The 15,645-nt window shown below is 34.4% G+C and overlaps 2 protein-coding genes across 5 annotated transcripts in view; both read right to left on the bottom strand.

The window, feature by feature from the left end:
• Window positions 1-6,840: 6,840 nt before the first annotated feature.
• The window catches only part of LOC127851070 (N-acylglucosamine 2-epimerase-like), a 36,992-nt gene continuing 28,187 nt past the window's right edge, over window positions 6,841-15,645 (bottom strand). Inside the window, exons 6-9 of one of the 3 annotated variants that reach the window (XM_052384547.1) lie at window positions 10,187-10,301; window positions 8,701-8,842; window positions 8,023-8,110; window positions 6,841-7,426 (exon numbers count right to left, since the gene is read on the bottom strand). In XM_052384547.1, coding sequence (XP_052240507.1) covers window positions 7,353-7,426; window positions 8,023-8,110; window positions 8,701-8,842; window positions 10,187-10,301 — 419 coding nt within the window. In that variant the 3' untranslated portion in view covers window positions 6,841-7,352. The remainder of the gene's footprint in view (window positions 7,427-8,022; window positions 8,111-8,700; window positions 8,843-10,186; window positions 10,302-15,645) is intronic. The other 2 variants (XM_052384545.1, XM_052384546.1) reach the window with 2 other exon arrangements.
• LOC127851074 (N-acylglucosamine 2-epimerase-like) overlaps window positions 10,523-15,645 on the bottom strand; it is a 33,303-nt gene continuing 28,180 nt past the window's right edge. The window contains exons 2-6 of one of the 2 annotated variants that reach the window (XM_052384556.1): window positions 14,893-14,993; window positions 13,385-13,460; window positions 12,648-12,723; window positions 11,799-12,029; window positions 10,523-10,654 (exon numbers count right to left, since the gene is read on the bottom strand). In XM_052384556.1, the coding sequence (XP_052240516.1) occupies window positions 10,538-10,654; window positions 11,799-12,029; window positions 12,648-12,723; window positions 13,385-13,440 (480 nt within the window). In that variant the 5' untranslated portion in view covers window positions 13,441-13,460; window positions 14,893-14,993 and the 3' untranslated portion in view covers window positions 10,523-10,537. Of the gene's footprint in view, window positions 10,655-11,798; window positions 12,030-12,647; window positions 12,724-13,384; window positions 13,461-14,892; window positions 15,070-15,645 lie in introns of those variants that run through there. The other variant, XM_052384555.1, reaches the window with a different exon arrangement.

Here is a 15,645-nt window from a genome sequence, read left to right as displayed (position 1 = left end):
TACATTATTATTCTACATGCGGTGTTAAAAGACGTTCACATGTAGTGGGACTATATATTTCCCGCAATATTGATGAAAGCGTAATGCAAGCAATGCAGGCTACAAGACGTTCACATGTAGCGGGACTATATATTTCCCACAATATTGATGAAAGACGTTCACATGTAGTGGGACTATATATATTTCCCGCAATATTGATGAAAGACGTTCGCATGTAGTGGGACTATATATTTCCCGCAATATTGATGAAAGACGTTCACATGTAGTGGGACTATATATTTCCCGCAATATTGATGAAAGCGGTGTTAAAAGACGTCCACATGTAGTGGGACTATATATTTCCCGCAATATTGTAGTGAGACTATATATTTCCCGAAATATTGGGACTATATATGTCCCGCAATATTGATGAAAGCGTAATGAAGGCACGTTAGTAAAAACAGAAAAATACAAATATATTCGACCTAAATGTAAAATCAATGAGCGTATAAAACATCAACAGCGTTATAAAGCTAAGAATAACGGTTTAAACAACTTTTTACCGAAAAAAACAACATTAAGTTTCCAATAGGTTGAGATCGCATAGTTTTGATCGGTAACGGTTCACTGTACAACCCCGGAAGTGGCCTCTTCTTAGGTAGCTCGCCTCCGAATTCAAGCTCCTCCTCCATGCTATGGGTTGCGTCAAAGTCGGTGTCGTCGTTAGGACGCCGTCCCGTCGACTTGTCTATCGGATGTCGTCTTGTCGTTCCTGTCGGCTTGTCGTCATCGGTACACATCATGCTGATGTTGCGGCCGACACACATGAGGATGCCGGCGAGTATATTGATGATCATTCCTCCTATATTAACGGAACTGAAATAAAGAAGAACAATACTAATGATTATAAGAAAATGTGAGCTTTATATGTCTAGTTACTACAATGAATCAAATGATATAAAACTGCATTCTTCGAATAAATCAACCCTCAGTCAATTAAATTGTTTGTAAGCACATCTTCAGAAAACCTGATGTTCACGTAAGCCATATATCAAAATATTTGGACAAAGTATAAATTGGGCTTGACAGATAACAATTGAACAGTTAATAGGAAATCCCAGTTCCTTTGTTTTAATCACCGTGATGTTGGCTTTGCTATTGATTGTGCAACTGTATAGATCAGCCCATACGCGTTTAAAAAACATTGGCAATGCTGAAGCCTATCTCTAAATAAAGGCAATATACACTAAATGATGATGTTCATCGTGTATATGTATCCGACAACCGCGGTCAGAATGGCGATGTCATTGAGGACAGCGGTCTCAGATAATGCATGCACGTTATTGTAATACTATCTGTGTAAGTGTTCGCATCCTGTATTCCGTTACTATACTGAGCTAATGGCATTTATCATCATATCTTTTAAGGTATTTAATAATAAAGCGCCTCTATCATTTATTTATTACTGAGAAACAATATTTTGTTATAAATTATAAAGTAACCAAGCACCATAGTCTTTCTTACTGTACCAAACGGATTGGCCTGGAAATGGTAATAGGTATCATAGCAAGTCTCGTTTATCGTCGGGCACGCCATAAAGAGGCCAGCATGCGAGACGTAGCCGTCGTCCGTCCTTTCCGCTCAGTGGAAAAACGCCACGGCGGTGGTGTAGAAGACAAGCGCCAAATGGTTGACGACAGTTGCGACGACACTCAAATTAATCTGTTCACACATATTTTAAAAGTTTTCTTCTGACAATTCCGGTTCGAGGTTTAAGGCTTACTATCTCCTAATTTAAATTATGTAAAAAGCCAGTGTGAGAATCGTTTTGGGATTCGAAGTAAAAATACAAGTAATTATTTTCGATTACATTTCTAGCAATATGTATACACTATCAAGCATTTATAGGAAAAAGGAGTATATGTGAATCATACAAAATAATAGTATAAATGGTTTATAGTTCCTTTAAAGATCATTTATGATGTAATGTTCCGATACCGCAAATAGCGCGTTGTACTTAACATGTTTACATTTATACTTATAAAATTAACAATTTAAATCAAATGTGCAAATAAACTGTACTGTACCTCCTAATCCACCTCACATTCAGCTCTCCCTTTAAATATGTCTAAATATTTACCATACTTAATACAATTCTCAACTTTTTATTATGGCCGCTTAATTATTTAGAACATTTATCGACTTTCATTAACATGTCCCTTATAATTAGAAAAGATATGTCAAACACACCGCTATCAAAATCTTACATGAAACGTCAATAGGTTTTAAATTTCAAATGTTCGTTCTAATTCATTAGGTTTACACTGGTTCGTTATTGTTTATCGTACTCGGGTCATTATCGTATATATACTTAAGCGTATAAGCCACATACACAATTTATATTATGGAAAGGTACTATTTATGTAAAATGAATGATAATTATTATGAAACAATCGATATTCAATAATATTTATAAAAGTTGGAGTCTTGAAAAACGCATGTTTGGATGAAAGTGGTGAACAGTTGGACGGAGAAAGTTGTAGTTTTGTTAGTTTGAAGCGGATGACATCTTGTCCATTCAAATTCCTGTAATTACACTGTGTGTGTCTATTGTTTCATTTTTTTGTATTTGTTTTTCAGGGTGCATGATCAACGGCGTTTACACACGAGCTGGACAGAACTAAAACACACCGTTAAGAACTTGATTTTTACAAATATCTCAAGTTATTGAAATATCGTCGCTTGATTGCTATAGTGCTCTAGCTACCAATTTCATTTTTTGGAGAAAAACGCATTTAAAGGTTTAACCTTTATTTTCTCACTTATTTATGCACGTATGTGGGCAAAAATATACAGGACTGTTAATCAGCAAACGGGGAATATGAATATAATTAAATATTTACTTTAGTAAATTATATGTAAATGCTATTTGCAATTTTTTGTATGAAGATAGAGCATTCTGCTATTTTTTTATATATACATCGTTAATTACTTTGCTCCCGGAGATGGTGCAGTACAGCATTCACCCGTTTGTAAAAATGTGGGAGATGGAACAAAATAGAATCGAAAGACTTCTTCTGTTTTCTATACAAAATGTGGGAGATAGAGCAAAATGAAATCGAACAACTTCTTCTGTGACGACCGAATCTTGAATCCGATTACGGTATATTACGGTATATTAAAGATCTCGTTCTCACGAACACAGCGATATAAAAAAACTCATTTTTGAAAAAAATGGAGATGAGCACTATAGCAATAAAGCGACGATATGTGTGCAAAAATCTTTGGTGCATAATAAACAGTCTTTCTTGTGAAATTTTGGCACCGATTACAGAAGTATTCAATAATTAACTCTTAGATCTTAAGATATCCATACACACTTTTATTCACTAAAGATGTATGCAAATGTATTTCAATAACTGTACATATTTGAAAAAAAATCACGGTCTTAACGGTGTGTTTACATTTTGTCCAGCCCTTGTGTAAATCTCGTTGATCCCGCACCCTGGTTATGTAAAACATTGACTGTCAGAATGCGAAATAAATGATACTCCTTTCGCTGTCTATTTACATAACATTGTTACAGCATACAACAGGCCTAGAGAGAGAGATATGCAGAGCATAAGCGCGCCGTCCTCAAGAGGACTAAACACGTTGAAGTTGTTGTCCCTTGTTTAGTGGTTTAAAGCAAAATTCCAATGTATATTTAGTTTCGTATACGATTCCATGATCACGTTGACTTTCTATTGTTGTTTTCGTGTTAAAAAAACGGGGTTGACATTAAAGGTCAATCAAAGTATATTATGACTATTTTAATAATGTAAAACATAAAGTATGTGTATGTTTTTAGTAAAATATTTATTGACTGCGTACGTTGTAAGTTTGAAGTTATGCTATTTTTACTGTTCGTTATTTTAGTACGGAATCCGAAGCTCTAAAATTGTCCTATGCGGGTAACATACAAATGAATTATGAGATATATGAAGGATGCTAAAGTGAATGACTTATAACAAGTTTAAACACTAACGCCATGTAATAGAGTAATGTCAAATTTGACATCGTACATGTGAGTGTAAAAGTGTGAGAAATACCGTTAGTTTTTCTCTTAAAAGATACCTCCAAACAGGCGAAAAAAACAGCATCATACAACAAGGAAAGAGAGGATAGCTGGTTAAACAGCCACACATGTATGTACTATAAACAAACATCTCGTTATACTTAAGATAGCAAAACGACACGGTCCTGCAGAAAGTATCGGGAATACAGACAGTGTTTATGCGTGTTTCTATCTTCCTAAGCGATGCATGTTCGTTTTCGAAAGGCCTCGCCCCGATCACTGGCCTTCAGAGAAGACGTTAAAAAAAAGCCAAGAAATATTGCTTTTTTATAGTTCCGCAGGGACCCCAAAAATACGAACATATGTACTTACGATTATTTTGATTATAAATGGCGAATTTCCACAAATCTAACAGAGCGACTATTTATGCACAGTTTAGATACAGTACATCTGAAAGCATTTGTTCTGACAAAAATGTTAAGAAAGGAGTTGTTTGTGCCAGAATATCGCGACATGCTGAGTACATTTCAGGAGGGAAGACAATCTTGTCAATTACATTTATTCAATTTTGAGGCGCTTCTTGACACGCCGCAATTGTCCACACTTTACCATAGAGAATGTTAACCTATTTGATGCGAAAATTAAAAGAAACGATTTCCAGAAGTTGTCGGATCAAATCACATATGTTATTAATTCACTACGAATACAAATCTATCATATGCATATGGAATAAAATGGAAAGTGGCTACATGAGCGCATGAGTAACAATCAACGCCAGATATATTGTACGACTGGTCCAGCACTATTTAATGATGTATTCAATATGTGTCAGGGAACGACGCATTTTTGTACGGATTTTGAATTGTTAGTAGTACCGTCAAAAACATGAAAACTGTACTTGAACACCAATATACACAATTAGAAACTCGCGCCGCGTTGAAGAGATATGGAAAACATGACTATGCATTGCATAGCGACATGTCAACTCTGACTAGTCTGGTTGCTTCGGCGTATTTAGAACTGAAGGCAGAAAGACGTGAATATAATGAGGATAGCATCAATAAAGCTCGACAATCGTTTAAACAATCTCTAGAGTGTGATATAATTGGCAACTACATGAGATACGCGTTCTTCCTTTTCTGCAATGGAGAATATTATGAAGCTTGTAAATATTTTGTCTTGATAAAAGAAAAGATAGAAGACGATAAACACTCTAATCTCATTTACCACTTATTCAAATCCCTTTCGGAGTTATTAGCATCGCCGATTGCACAACAATCATTTGAAGTCTTGCAAACAAAGATGGTCTGTATTTTTGATATTTATACAACCAGAGGTGATGTGTGTTCCTGAATTGTTGCGGTGCGAAACGTACCGAGGAAATATCGGCACCTCCAATTCATCTGGTTGTCTGTTGCCATTTGATGGAATGTATGACTGCATTTGTTTGCAAATCGATCCCTACCTCTACTATCTACAATACCTTACATACAGGAAACTCAATCAAGAACCCAAGCTGTTGGAAGCTTTTAAGAAGTTATCGAAATTCACTGAAATCATGAAATCCGCAAAATATAAACCATCTCAAGGCGAGGCCTTTGTATCATGTGGCCATCTTTACCTCTTTGAACATGCTAGGGCACTGCTATGAACTAGAGCAGAAGTGGGAATCGACTCGGAAGTCTTACGAAACTTCTTTACGTATGCAGCCTCAAAGAAATGCGGCCGTATTGCATATAACTTCAAACAACTTTGCCTCAAACAAGAAGAAACACTGATGGGGATTTACTCCCCGGCATACCGTTTTGACAATGATGATGAGTTTTCTTTTCCAATAAACGCGATTTTTATTAACATCTCAATAGCCCCTTTGATGTGGATGCTGAGGTTTACAAGTGCGTATGCACGCTTTGGGTCACGTGAGCGCGAATTTCACGTAATTTCCTTTTCCGCGCATTTCAAAACAAAGAAGAACTACTAAATAACACTAGCAATTTACCAACAAATTATGTCGAATTAGCCCTACCAAAGTGATTATAAAACCTGTTTTTGTCTTAAAAGTTAAACGAGGTTCATTGTGTATTGAATATCACGTTCGTAAAAAGTCAGAATGCAAGCTGATTGCATAAAACGATTTCTCAGATCGCTGCAAATTCAATAAGGCCGATTTGTTGATTGAACACAAAAGGAGTTTGTATCAAGCTTGATGAAAGTTTATTGAAATTCGTCGAGTAATATGCATAAATATTGACTAAAAATCACGGCGCAAAAAACATTACGCTGCTATGTCATGTCTGTTTGCTTGTCGCATTGAAAACGGGTGATGACATGATTTCATCGTTCATGCTAATGGCGTTGTAAACAATGATGCAATGGTCACGTGGTTTTACATGTGACCCGCGGGTGTTTGAATTTAGATTATTTCTGTGCATGCACATAAATTGAAAAGCCCTATCTTTGTACTGAATTTGGGCACTTATTGACCGATTTTGACCAACTTTTATGCACATCTGAAATAAATACAAACACATTTTGACTCATAATCACTTGTTTGTGACACATAACAAAAATGGGAAAATATACCAACATTAACTCGGGCGACTTAAATGTCGAAATATTGTGGTTCAAACCCTCTTTCTAGAATTGATATTCTTATAAGCACAGTTTAAATAAAATGGTTTGACTATATTGTATTTTAGAAAAATTGAAAATAATTTTTTACATTTTGTATAAAATAATGTCATATTCAAATAATCCATGAATTCTCAGTAGATCACAAACACTTTTAATAAAAAATAAAATTCATTTGTGTAAGGTTTTAAATAAATATATAATTTTATTATTATGTATATCCTCTACACATATATGCACATCATATTGTTTCCAAAGGGAAAATGTAAAATACTCATATTGGTTCTTTATCAATAAATAAAACACATAACAGAGTAGATTATATACGTTATAAATTTATAGAAATAAGGAAACTAATGAGATAAATTCTTGACGGCTAGACTTGAAATTTAGGCGATTGGTTATACCATGCAAGACGATACACACACTTAGCCCAGAGATAATGACTTAAAAGGGAAGGTTTACTATTGGATTGTTGACTGTACTTTAGTGTAACTAAACTAAATATGATCTTCATGACATTATATATGTTCATAGAAAACGATGCAAAGTAAGAGACACTAATATGTTAAAAGCCATTGAAACAAAGATGACACGTTTTTGTTGAAAATTTCTAAGGATAACGAAATACTATTTTTAAAATAAAGAGTAACTATTTTTATAACAATGTTGTCATAATATAGGTTTAGGTTGGTCGTTTGAGTAGTTCAGACATCATCTGCTTGCAATACAGGAGTGACCTGGGCACGTGGAAACAACCTGCAATAAAAGAAGGTGTATATTATAGTGTCCGTTTAACTATATATTAATTTCAAAAACTCTATACAAGTGTTGTTTCGTTATATGTATGACCGAAGTGCAATCATTTCGAGTTAGTTGTGCAATGTCATTGAATCGAAGAAGCAATGTGAACAGTGACATAATAAAACATATGTTTTAGTTAAATATAATATGTTTGTTGATTGTTTTTCGTTTACTTATATTCCCATTTTATATGATTTATAAATACTTAGTTTTGTTATTGATAGTTGATTTCGTGATGCAATTACATCGAAGTTGAAGTTTAAAAGGCGACATATTTAAACATATGTTATCGTTACAATTTTCATTATTCTCTTTCTTTACAGTTCGTATGCTATCAATGCTGTTATCATGATAAAAATAGAAATTTAATATTTCATATATTATATAACAAAAGGTGAAATACCTTATATTTAATTAATTTGTTATACCTTAAAACTTATTTAACTTTGTTGCTTAAGTAAAACTTCTAATGTACACGCTTGTTAAGAAATGACAAACGTGTCATACGTATGACTAATTAATTTAAGGTGCCTGCTTTTGAAGGCCAATACCTTTCCATGGTCCACCTTTAAACCTCATGGACACAGACCCGTCCCTGTTCAGATATCCGAACCATTCTCCTCGCTTCTTGTCAACGTGCTGAAAACATGAACCACACGATTAAAAAAGCAAATAACAGGACATTGTCCAGGTACCGAAAAAAGGGTACAAAACACTTCAAATGACGAACAACAGGTACTTGTCAACGTGCTTAAAAAGTATACCAAACGTGCTGATTTTGTTTTGGAATTTTGGTGAAGTGCAATACAATTATTACTACTTCTTCTGCAGCTGCGACTATTACTGCTGCTGCTACTGCTGCTGCTGCTACTACTACTACTACTACTAATACTACTTATACTACTACTTCTACTACTTCTACTTCTACTTCTACTACTACTACTACTGCTACTGCTACTGCTACTGCTACTGCTACTACTTCTACTACTACTACTACTACTACTACTAATAATAATAATAATAACAATAATAATAATTATAATAATAATAATAATAATAATAACAATAATAATAGTAATAATGATGATTATTATAATACTTACAGTAATAATTCTACTATTACAAATAATAATAACAGTTATAACAATAACATTTATAGAAAATCATGAACATAGACAATCTCAATACAGAGTAGTAACTTGTGTCATTTAAATGTAAAAAATATTAACATTTGAGTAGCAGTAGTCATAAACACGTGCAAACGTATCGAGGTGGTCCCCGTCTCGTGTGTGTTGATAAGCCATCAGGAAGGCGACCATTGTTTCCGTGTGTACCCACCACATCTTCATGTTGCATTCTAGCTGCACTGGACTGCACAGAAACATATCGGAACACGTCAAAAAACAAAATAAATACCTGCGATAATTTAAAAAAATAAAATACTGACGGATGTTAGCAAAAAAAAAGTCTTCTGACAATGTTTTGGTGAGTCCCTTTACTCATATATTCTGTATACTTCTTGCCTGCTAACGTGTGTGTATAATTAGTCAATACTCCGATATGATGTGTTTTAAGCACGAACAACATAATTGTGCGTGGTATTTGGTCACATGTGTTTTTAAAATACGACTTGTCTGTGTGTTTAGGATGGTTTTTATAAGGAGATGTGACCAAAAAAATCTTAAATTTGTCTTTTTTAATAATTTTAATTGTTTAGTTGTTTTGAATTTTTAAAGAATGTCTATCAACGAAGAATTTCCTGCTTTCACGTACTGTTTTATAATGGAAATGAAAGATGGCGATGTTCACACATGTATTGCAGAAAAACTGTTCGAAAAAACTGGTGACTTGTTTATATACCAACACTTTGTTGTGTAGAGTATTGTTAAATAGAGATTTGATTTTTATATGCCAGTAATGAAATATGGAGTAAACAGAAGAGTTGTTCGAGATTAAAAATAGCAATAGCGGGTATATGCTTGACGTAGGGGTACACCTTTCATAAGTTGGAGGTCATTTTGAAGTTTAACAACACTTGAGGTAGGGGTACACCTCTCATAAGTTGGCAGTCATTTTGAAGTTTAACAACACTTGACGTAGGGGTACACCTTTTATAAGTTGGCAGTCATTTTGAAGTTTAACAACACTTTATGTGTTCTGTTCAGTGTATAAAAATTTAACTGCTTATTATGTCTGAAGCGAGACATATATCGATACATTGTAGTGTTACTCTTCTTTTGTTTTGAATTGTTGAAAACGTTACCGTGAGTAATAAAACATAATGTTGATATTACTACACATTGTTCTATTATGTTAATGTAATCTGTGGAGGAAATTTCTGTTTATAATTTAACGCAAAAAATTGATCATCTCACCAAAGTTTTTTTTCACAAAATTTAACATGATAAATAATATGTTAGTATAATTGTGTATTTGAATGTATCCAACTCATCTCAGAAAGGCTTACACAGCGACCTTTTTCAACTTGTTGCATACACACGAACTTTGAAACATCTCTTAATAGATCATTGTTTATTTAAAAGGATTTCTCGATGACATTTAGAGTGATGGTCCCAGGTATAATTATTTATGTTTCTGTAACCTGAGTCATATTATATGCCATAGTCATGTACACAATAACAAAAAGGTGGATACGAATCCTAATTCAAAATTCTCTTCTTAGTTCTCGGGATTAGCCCCGGTATGACTCTGTACCTGTATCTATCGGCATCTAGAAAGTAGTAAAGTCCCCCGCATTCATCGCCCCAACCTCTGCCAAAAGGGCCATTCATGAATTGGTCGATTGCCTTTTGGGCAAGCTCGTCCTGACCTTTTTGTTTTGCATACCGCAAAAGGAACCAACCGGCCTCTATTGCATGACCAGTATTCATAGAATGACATTTTAATGTCCATGGTATGGTAATATCTAATACAGAAAAATAAACAAAGTTAACATACATCGTAAATTTTAAATATTGTATTGCAAAAATTATCTAGTTTCGAGTTAAGTGAGCGTTATATTATTCCGGACAGAATCTGAATTTTCAAGAATCTTTCCAGAAAAGTTTACTTAACAGTTCTAGCTGGCAATATCACACTACCTGGTATCATGAGACGACCCAGTGATCCCGGAAGTTCCGTTCCTGAAGTGCTCACGTTTTCTAGGATCACAGTCCCCTCGCGCTGAAAATGTGAAACATGAAAAACCGTAAATCCATCGCTGTTACCAGAGAACGTAACTAAACATTTGAATATGTATACAATACAAGTAAATCAAGCCTACGCTTCGTGCATGAATATCTGATATCCTTAAGGCAACAGTTCAATTTTGATTGATCTTTGGTATGAAAAACACATATTATATGATTGTCTATTTAAAACGATACATTAGTTTGATTGCATTACGAAATTATTGATCTGCGTTATATTGTCGACACGCGGATCATGACATATTCTAGACACTGGTTCAAGTTCGGAAATAATGAAGTTAGCAATTGAACAAATGTTTTGAAACAAATGCATGTGTTAAAATAAAATAAAAAACAAACAACTACAACAGCAAAGCCAACGTTTTCTAATATAACAGTTCACTCTCGTTAGAAGTTGGCAAATACATATTGTCCACTTAGCGGTTATGACATACCGGTATTTGTTATTTTATGATTCCACGTTTGAGAATAAAGAAGTAATCAACTGATCAACTGGTCAAATGTCCGATATAAATGCAAAAATTGACATTTGCAAAAGAATTAACAGCAATTGGTAACTTGAATCCGATTTATTATGAAAGTTGTTTTATATTTAAAGCTGCTATATTTATCAATAAATAAATCCGAACCAGTATTTAACTTGAATTCGTTGTATAAAGTAAACATGTATAATAGGAGCATCTTATATTTGTTTATGAACAGTCGTAAATCATGTTATAAGCCAACAAATAACGAACAAGACCACTTTGATTTCAAACATGTATCTAAGACTTAAATCATGCAGTTTCTAGTACTTTTTGTGTTTTACACACATACATAATTGTGATCTAATCAACGAGTTGAACATGTTTGGGTTTAACATTTTAATTGTAAATCAGCACATCTATCAATTTCGCTTATCGATAACTTCAAATGTTTGGAAAGATCATTCTTCTATAAAAACATAAAACACAACATATGTTGATCTACTAGTAAATTGATGTGCGTCTGTCTTTCCAATAAACACCCCGAAATATAAAGTGTAATGGAACGACATTATTTCAATTTACTACAACTGCATGGGAGGTCAGACATATTTGATTGAATACCGGGTGAAAATGTTCACATATTTTACGCACCTGTACATGCGACAGCGCTTTCTGCACGCTCCACTCCTGTATGTCGCGGTACCTGGCACCGAGGGACGGGTCCAGGGTTTGAAGCTCGTGTGTCACACACAGCAGCATCATGGGTACCGCCAGAGACTCAGACCTCGCCTCACCAGCCAGCGGCGGACGCCCTTGTCGGATGTCCGTGTCGTCCTCGCGTACCCAGTGAATGAGTCTGTCCATCATTTGGATTGCCTCGGTCTTTTAGTAAAATTGTATAAACTGTATTTATTTTTAACTTAATTGTTTCTTATATTAGATCATTAAAATGACACGAATATATCTTTGATATACACAATAGCTATCATTCAATAAGTGTCTATATTTTACGCAAGTCATAGTTTGTCAATCTGGAACGCGCGATCAACAGGGCACGAACAAAATAAAGGTAGTTGTATAATGTGCTTCATACTGGGATCCCCGTATGAATTTCGAACGCCTTCAGCGCTTTGATTTTAAATTATGAAATGTATGACGTTTATAGTGTGACGTCATTACTGTTACGAATCATACTAGTTTATCCCCAAAAGATGCCCTGCGATTGGAACACCCCAACACATGTGCATTATTTTTTGTATGTCAATTATCGTCTGATCCACTATCCGTTATTTAAAGCATGACAACGCAAAATCCCACCTTAATCAAAATCTGAACTCCTGATTTAAAAACAAAAACAAACTTAAGCCCTCGATTAAATTTAAAAAAAACACACAGGGACTTTATAAGAAATTCTGCTCCTAATTTTTAATTCAACTGTGAGTAATGTGGATGGAAATTGCGATGTCGAATCTTTAGCAAGCGTCGGCCGAGGAATGCTACCTTTTTCTGCGGCTTGTAGCACAGCTTGAGTGTTAAACTGTTCCTCCTCGTTATACAACTTAGCGTAAATCCACACCTGTAACGAGGAAAATGCCACCTTAAATATCGCAACATGTCACATTTTATATTGCAAAATCTTTTTTATTTGTCGGCATGATCGTTCGTGCTTTATAAAATGACGTTTTTCTGGGCTCGTCAAAATCGTGGATTTCTGATATTGGAGGGACAAGAGGAATTTTTGTTGGTCATTTCCGATGTATTCCTGTTATATACTGCATAGGTTAACGCACGAAATCAACGAAAATTAATGTCGTACGAATAATTATTAATTTCAGTATCGGTCGCAGTGTCGTTTTGTTCTTCCTCCCTTTTTTAGTCAATTGCGTTATGTTTTAATACACTTATTCGTATTCAGTTTTTGAGAAATACATGCAGCCTGTCGTTATTTATGTTTGATCAAATTGGATTAATGATAAGGATGCATGGTGTTCTAGGTTTGTCATCGGGGGGGGGGGGGTGAAGGGGAGAAATTGTCATATCAAGGGAATATAATTAATCAGTCTTAACATTTAAAAGCAAAACCTACATTTACACTATACAAATATATTATGCATTTTTATACATGTTATCAATTGCGGAATATGGTTTATAGATTCTAAATATTGTATAATATTTTCCTTTGCATTTGAACCAAGATATCACATTTCAAGCACGTTCGTACCCATCTCTGTTCGTACCTGCCGGGCCTGAAGCCAAACGTGTTTTGTTTCGTCATACACGGTTCCGTCTTCATCAATGCAATTGAAAAAGCCTCTATAATAGAAGTTTGAAAACAAAACCAATCTTATAAACACACTTCGATTAAAATTCTGAAGTAATATAAGAGCCACGCTATAGGAATACGGAGCTTAATTCATATAATTAAGTTCCATCCCACATTAGTCTGTGGAGTCTACAATATTTCGTTTATAAGAAGTCTCTGCAAGGCAAAAATTCAGTTATGGCTGAAAGAATGGTATCTTAATAGAATGTGCAGACATCACAGGCTAAAACATGCAAATAAGAGATGACACTTTATGGAAATGCATTAAGTCCTGTTTTCCCAGAACGAGGTTCATTCACCAGATATAGCAAAAAACTCATCAGAAGATAATAAGCATATATCGTAGAAACATATAACAACACTAATTAAATATATACAAGTGTGCTTTTTTCCCCGCCGAAAAATTGTTTGGAGGGGATATAGTAACGGTATCCGTCAGTCTGTATGTGCGTCCGTCCGTCTGTGCGTCGTCTGAATCTTTTCTAGAGCATAACACCAAATCTTTTCAATGAATTTTCTTTTAACTTAGAATATAAACAGATAGCAACTAGGAGAAATGAAGTTTCAAAGAACCATAACTTTATCTACCTTAGTTTTTGAACTATCTCCCTTGATATAATTTCAAAGTAAATTTTTATCCGGAGCATAACTCTAAATCTACTGAAGGGATTTACTTGAAACTAGAAATATAAACAGATGGCAACTAGGAGAAGTGAAGTGAACATGAACGATAACTCTTTCTGCCGTAGTTTTTGAATTATCTTCCTTATTTTATTTTATTTTTAATTTATAGGTTTAAATTATATTTAATTTTATTTTATATTAAATATTTAAGCTTTTGAATTTTCAATATCCTCATTTATCTAATTTAACAATAATATTGTAATTTGAACACTGAAGTATTCACTGTAAAATGAATCGATGAGTTTAAGGAAAAATACAGTGATCAAGTAACTGATTATAATCTTCTTTCTTAATTACCTCCCTTTCTTTCATGTCAATATAGTTTATTCTCTACAGCATAACTCCAACACTATAAACTAATTGATCCTTAAAATATAAATAGATGACACAGATGCCATGTTTTTCAAATATTAATCTACTCTCTAAAACAAATGTTGTCATATAAGCAAAAACACATTTGGCTGGTTATGGCACTACTGTGACAAGCTCTTGTTAAAGTTGTGAACGCTTGGTGTCTCGTGATAATAATGAATGTTATAAATTCACCTGTCTAATCATGAAAGTCCAGAGAAATCACACAGGACAAACTCTTATAAACGACCGCGAGTATTGTATTCAAGATAAGATACCTTACCCGTATTTATCGTCGCGCGACTTTTTGCAACCAGAACTCCATACACCTTACCCATATTCATAGTCATGTGACTTGATCAACTAGAACTGCATACATCTTCTTACCCGTATTTATCGTCGTGTGAATGTGTCAACCAGAACTGCACACATCTGGTCAGATCCTCACTTATCTCGTCGTAAAACTCTTGAAGTCTTTTCTCAGCCATCTGTAAAACCCCGAGTTTGAGATTTTAATTTAAAAATAAATCCGATGTTTTACAAAGGGATTTCAAATGTTTGGAGTTTCATTATGCATATATACCGTTTAAGAAATGACCATATCTTCTGCTTATGTGTAGCTGATAACAATAGTCGCTCTACGCCGTATACAATCACGTGGTCTGCCCTTCTTGCCGTTATCAGCTATGAACGACTTTACAATCGTGATACATCGACTATCTCCGGAATCCTCCGTAAGATAGTTTTATATATTAGATCGTCTTCTTATCCAGAGTGCCCGCTACGTATACATATATTATTTAGATGTTTTGTGTGTATATATCAGATACATTATTCAATATAAGTTTACATTGACAAAAACTGAATGAATCTAATATGTGTTCAGTATTTCGTTTACCGTTAAAACTTAAATGGATATTTACAAAACGGTAAACTACGCACACGTATCTGACAGGGGCATTAACTCCACAAAAAGGAATGGTATACACATTTCCCTTCTTTTAACACGATGTTTGACTTTACACGGATATTAAAATTGCATGCAAGAAGCATACACACAACTTATTATACATGAACCCGGCACCTGTAGATTGAAACACTATATAGGTCATTGATAAAACAATATAGTGATATGACAGT

The sequence above is a fragment of the Dreissena polymorpha genome, chromosome 11 (genome assembly GCF_020536995.1).
Source record: "Dreissena polymorpha isolate Duluth1 chromosome 11, UMN_Dpol_1.0, whole genome shotgun sequence".
NCBI classification, from domain to species: domain Eukaryota; kingdom Metazoa; phylum Mollusca; class Bivalvia; order Myida; family Dreissenidae; genus Dreissena; species Dreissena polymorpha.
The sequence above is the reverse complement of the archived record's forward strand: the minus strand, read 5'-3'. Positions and strand labels throughout refer to the sequence as shown.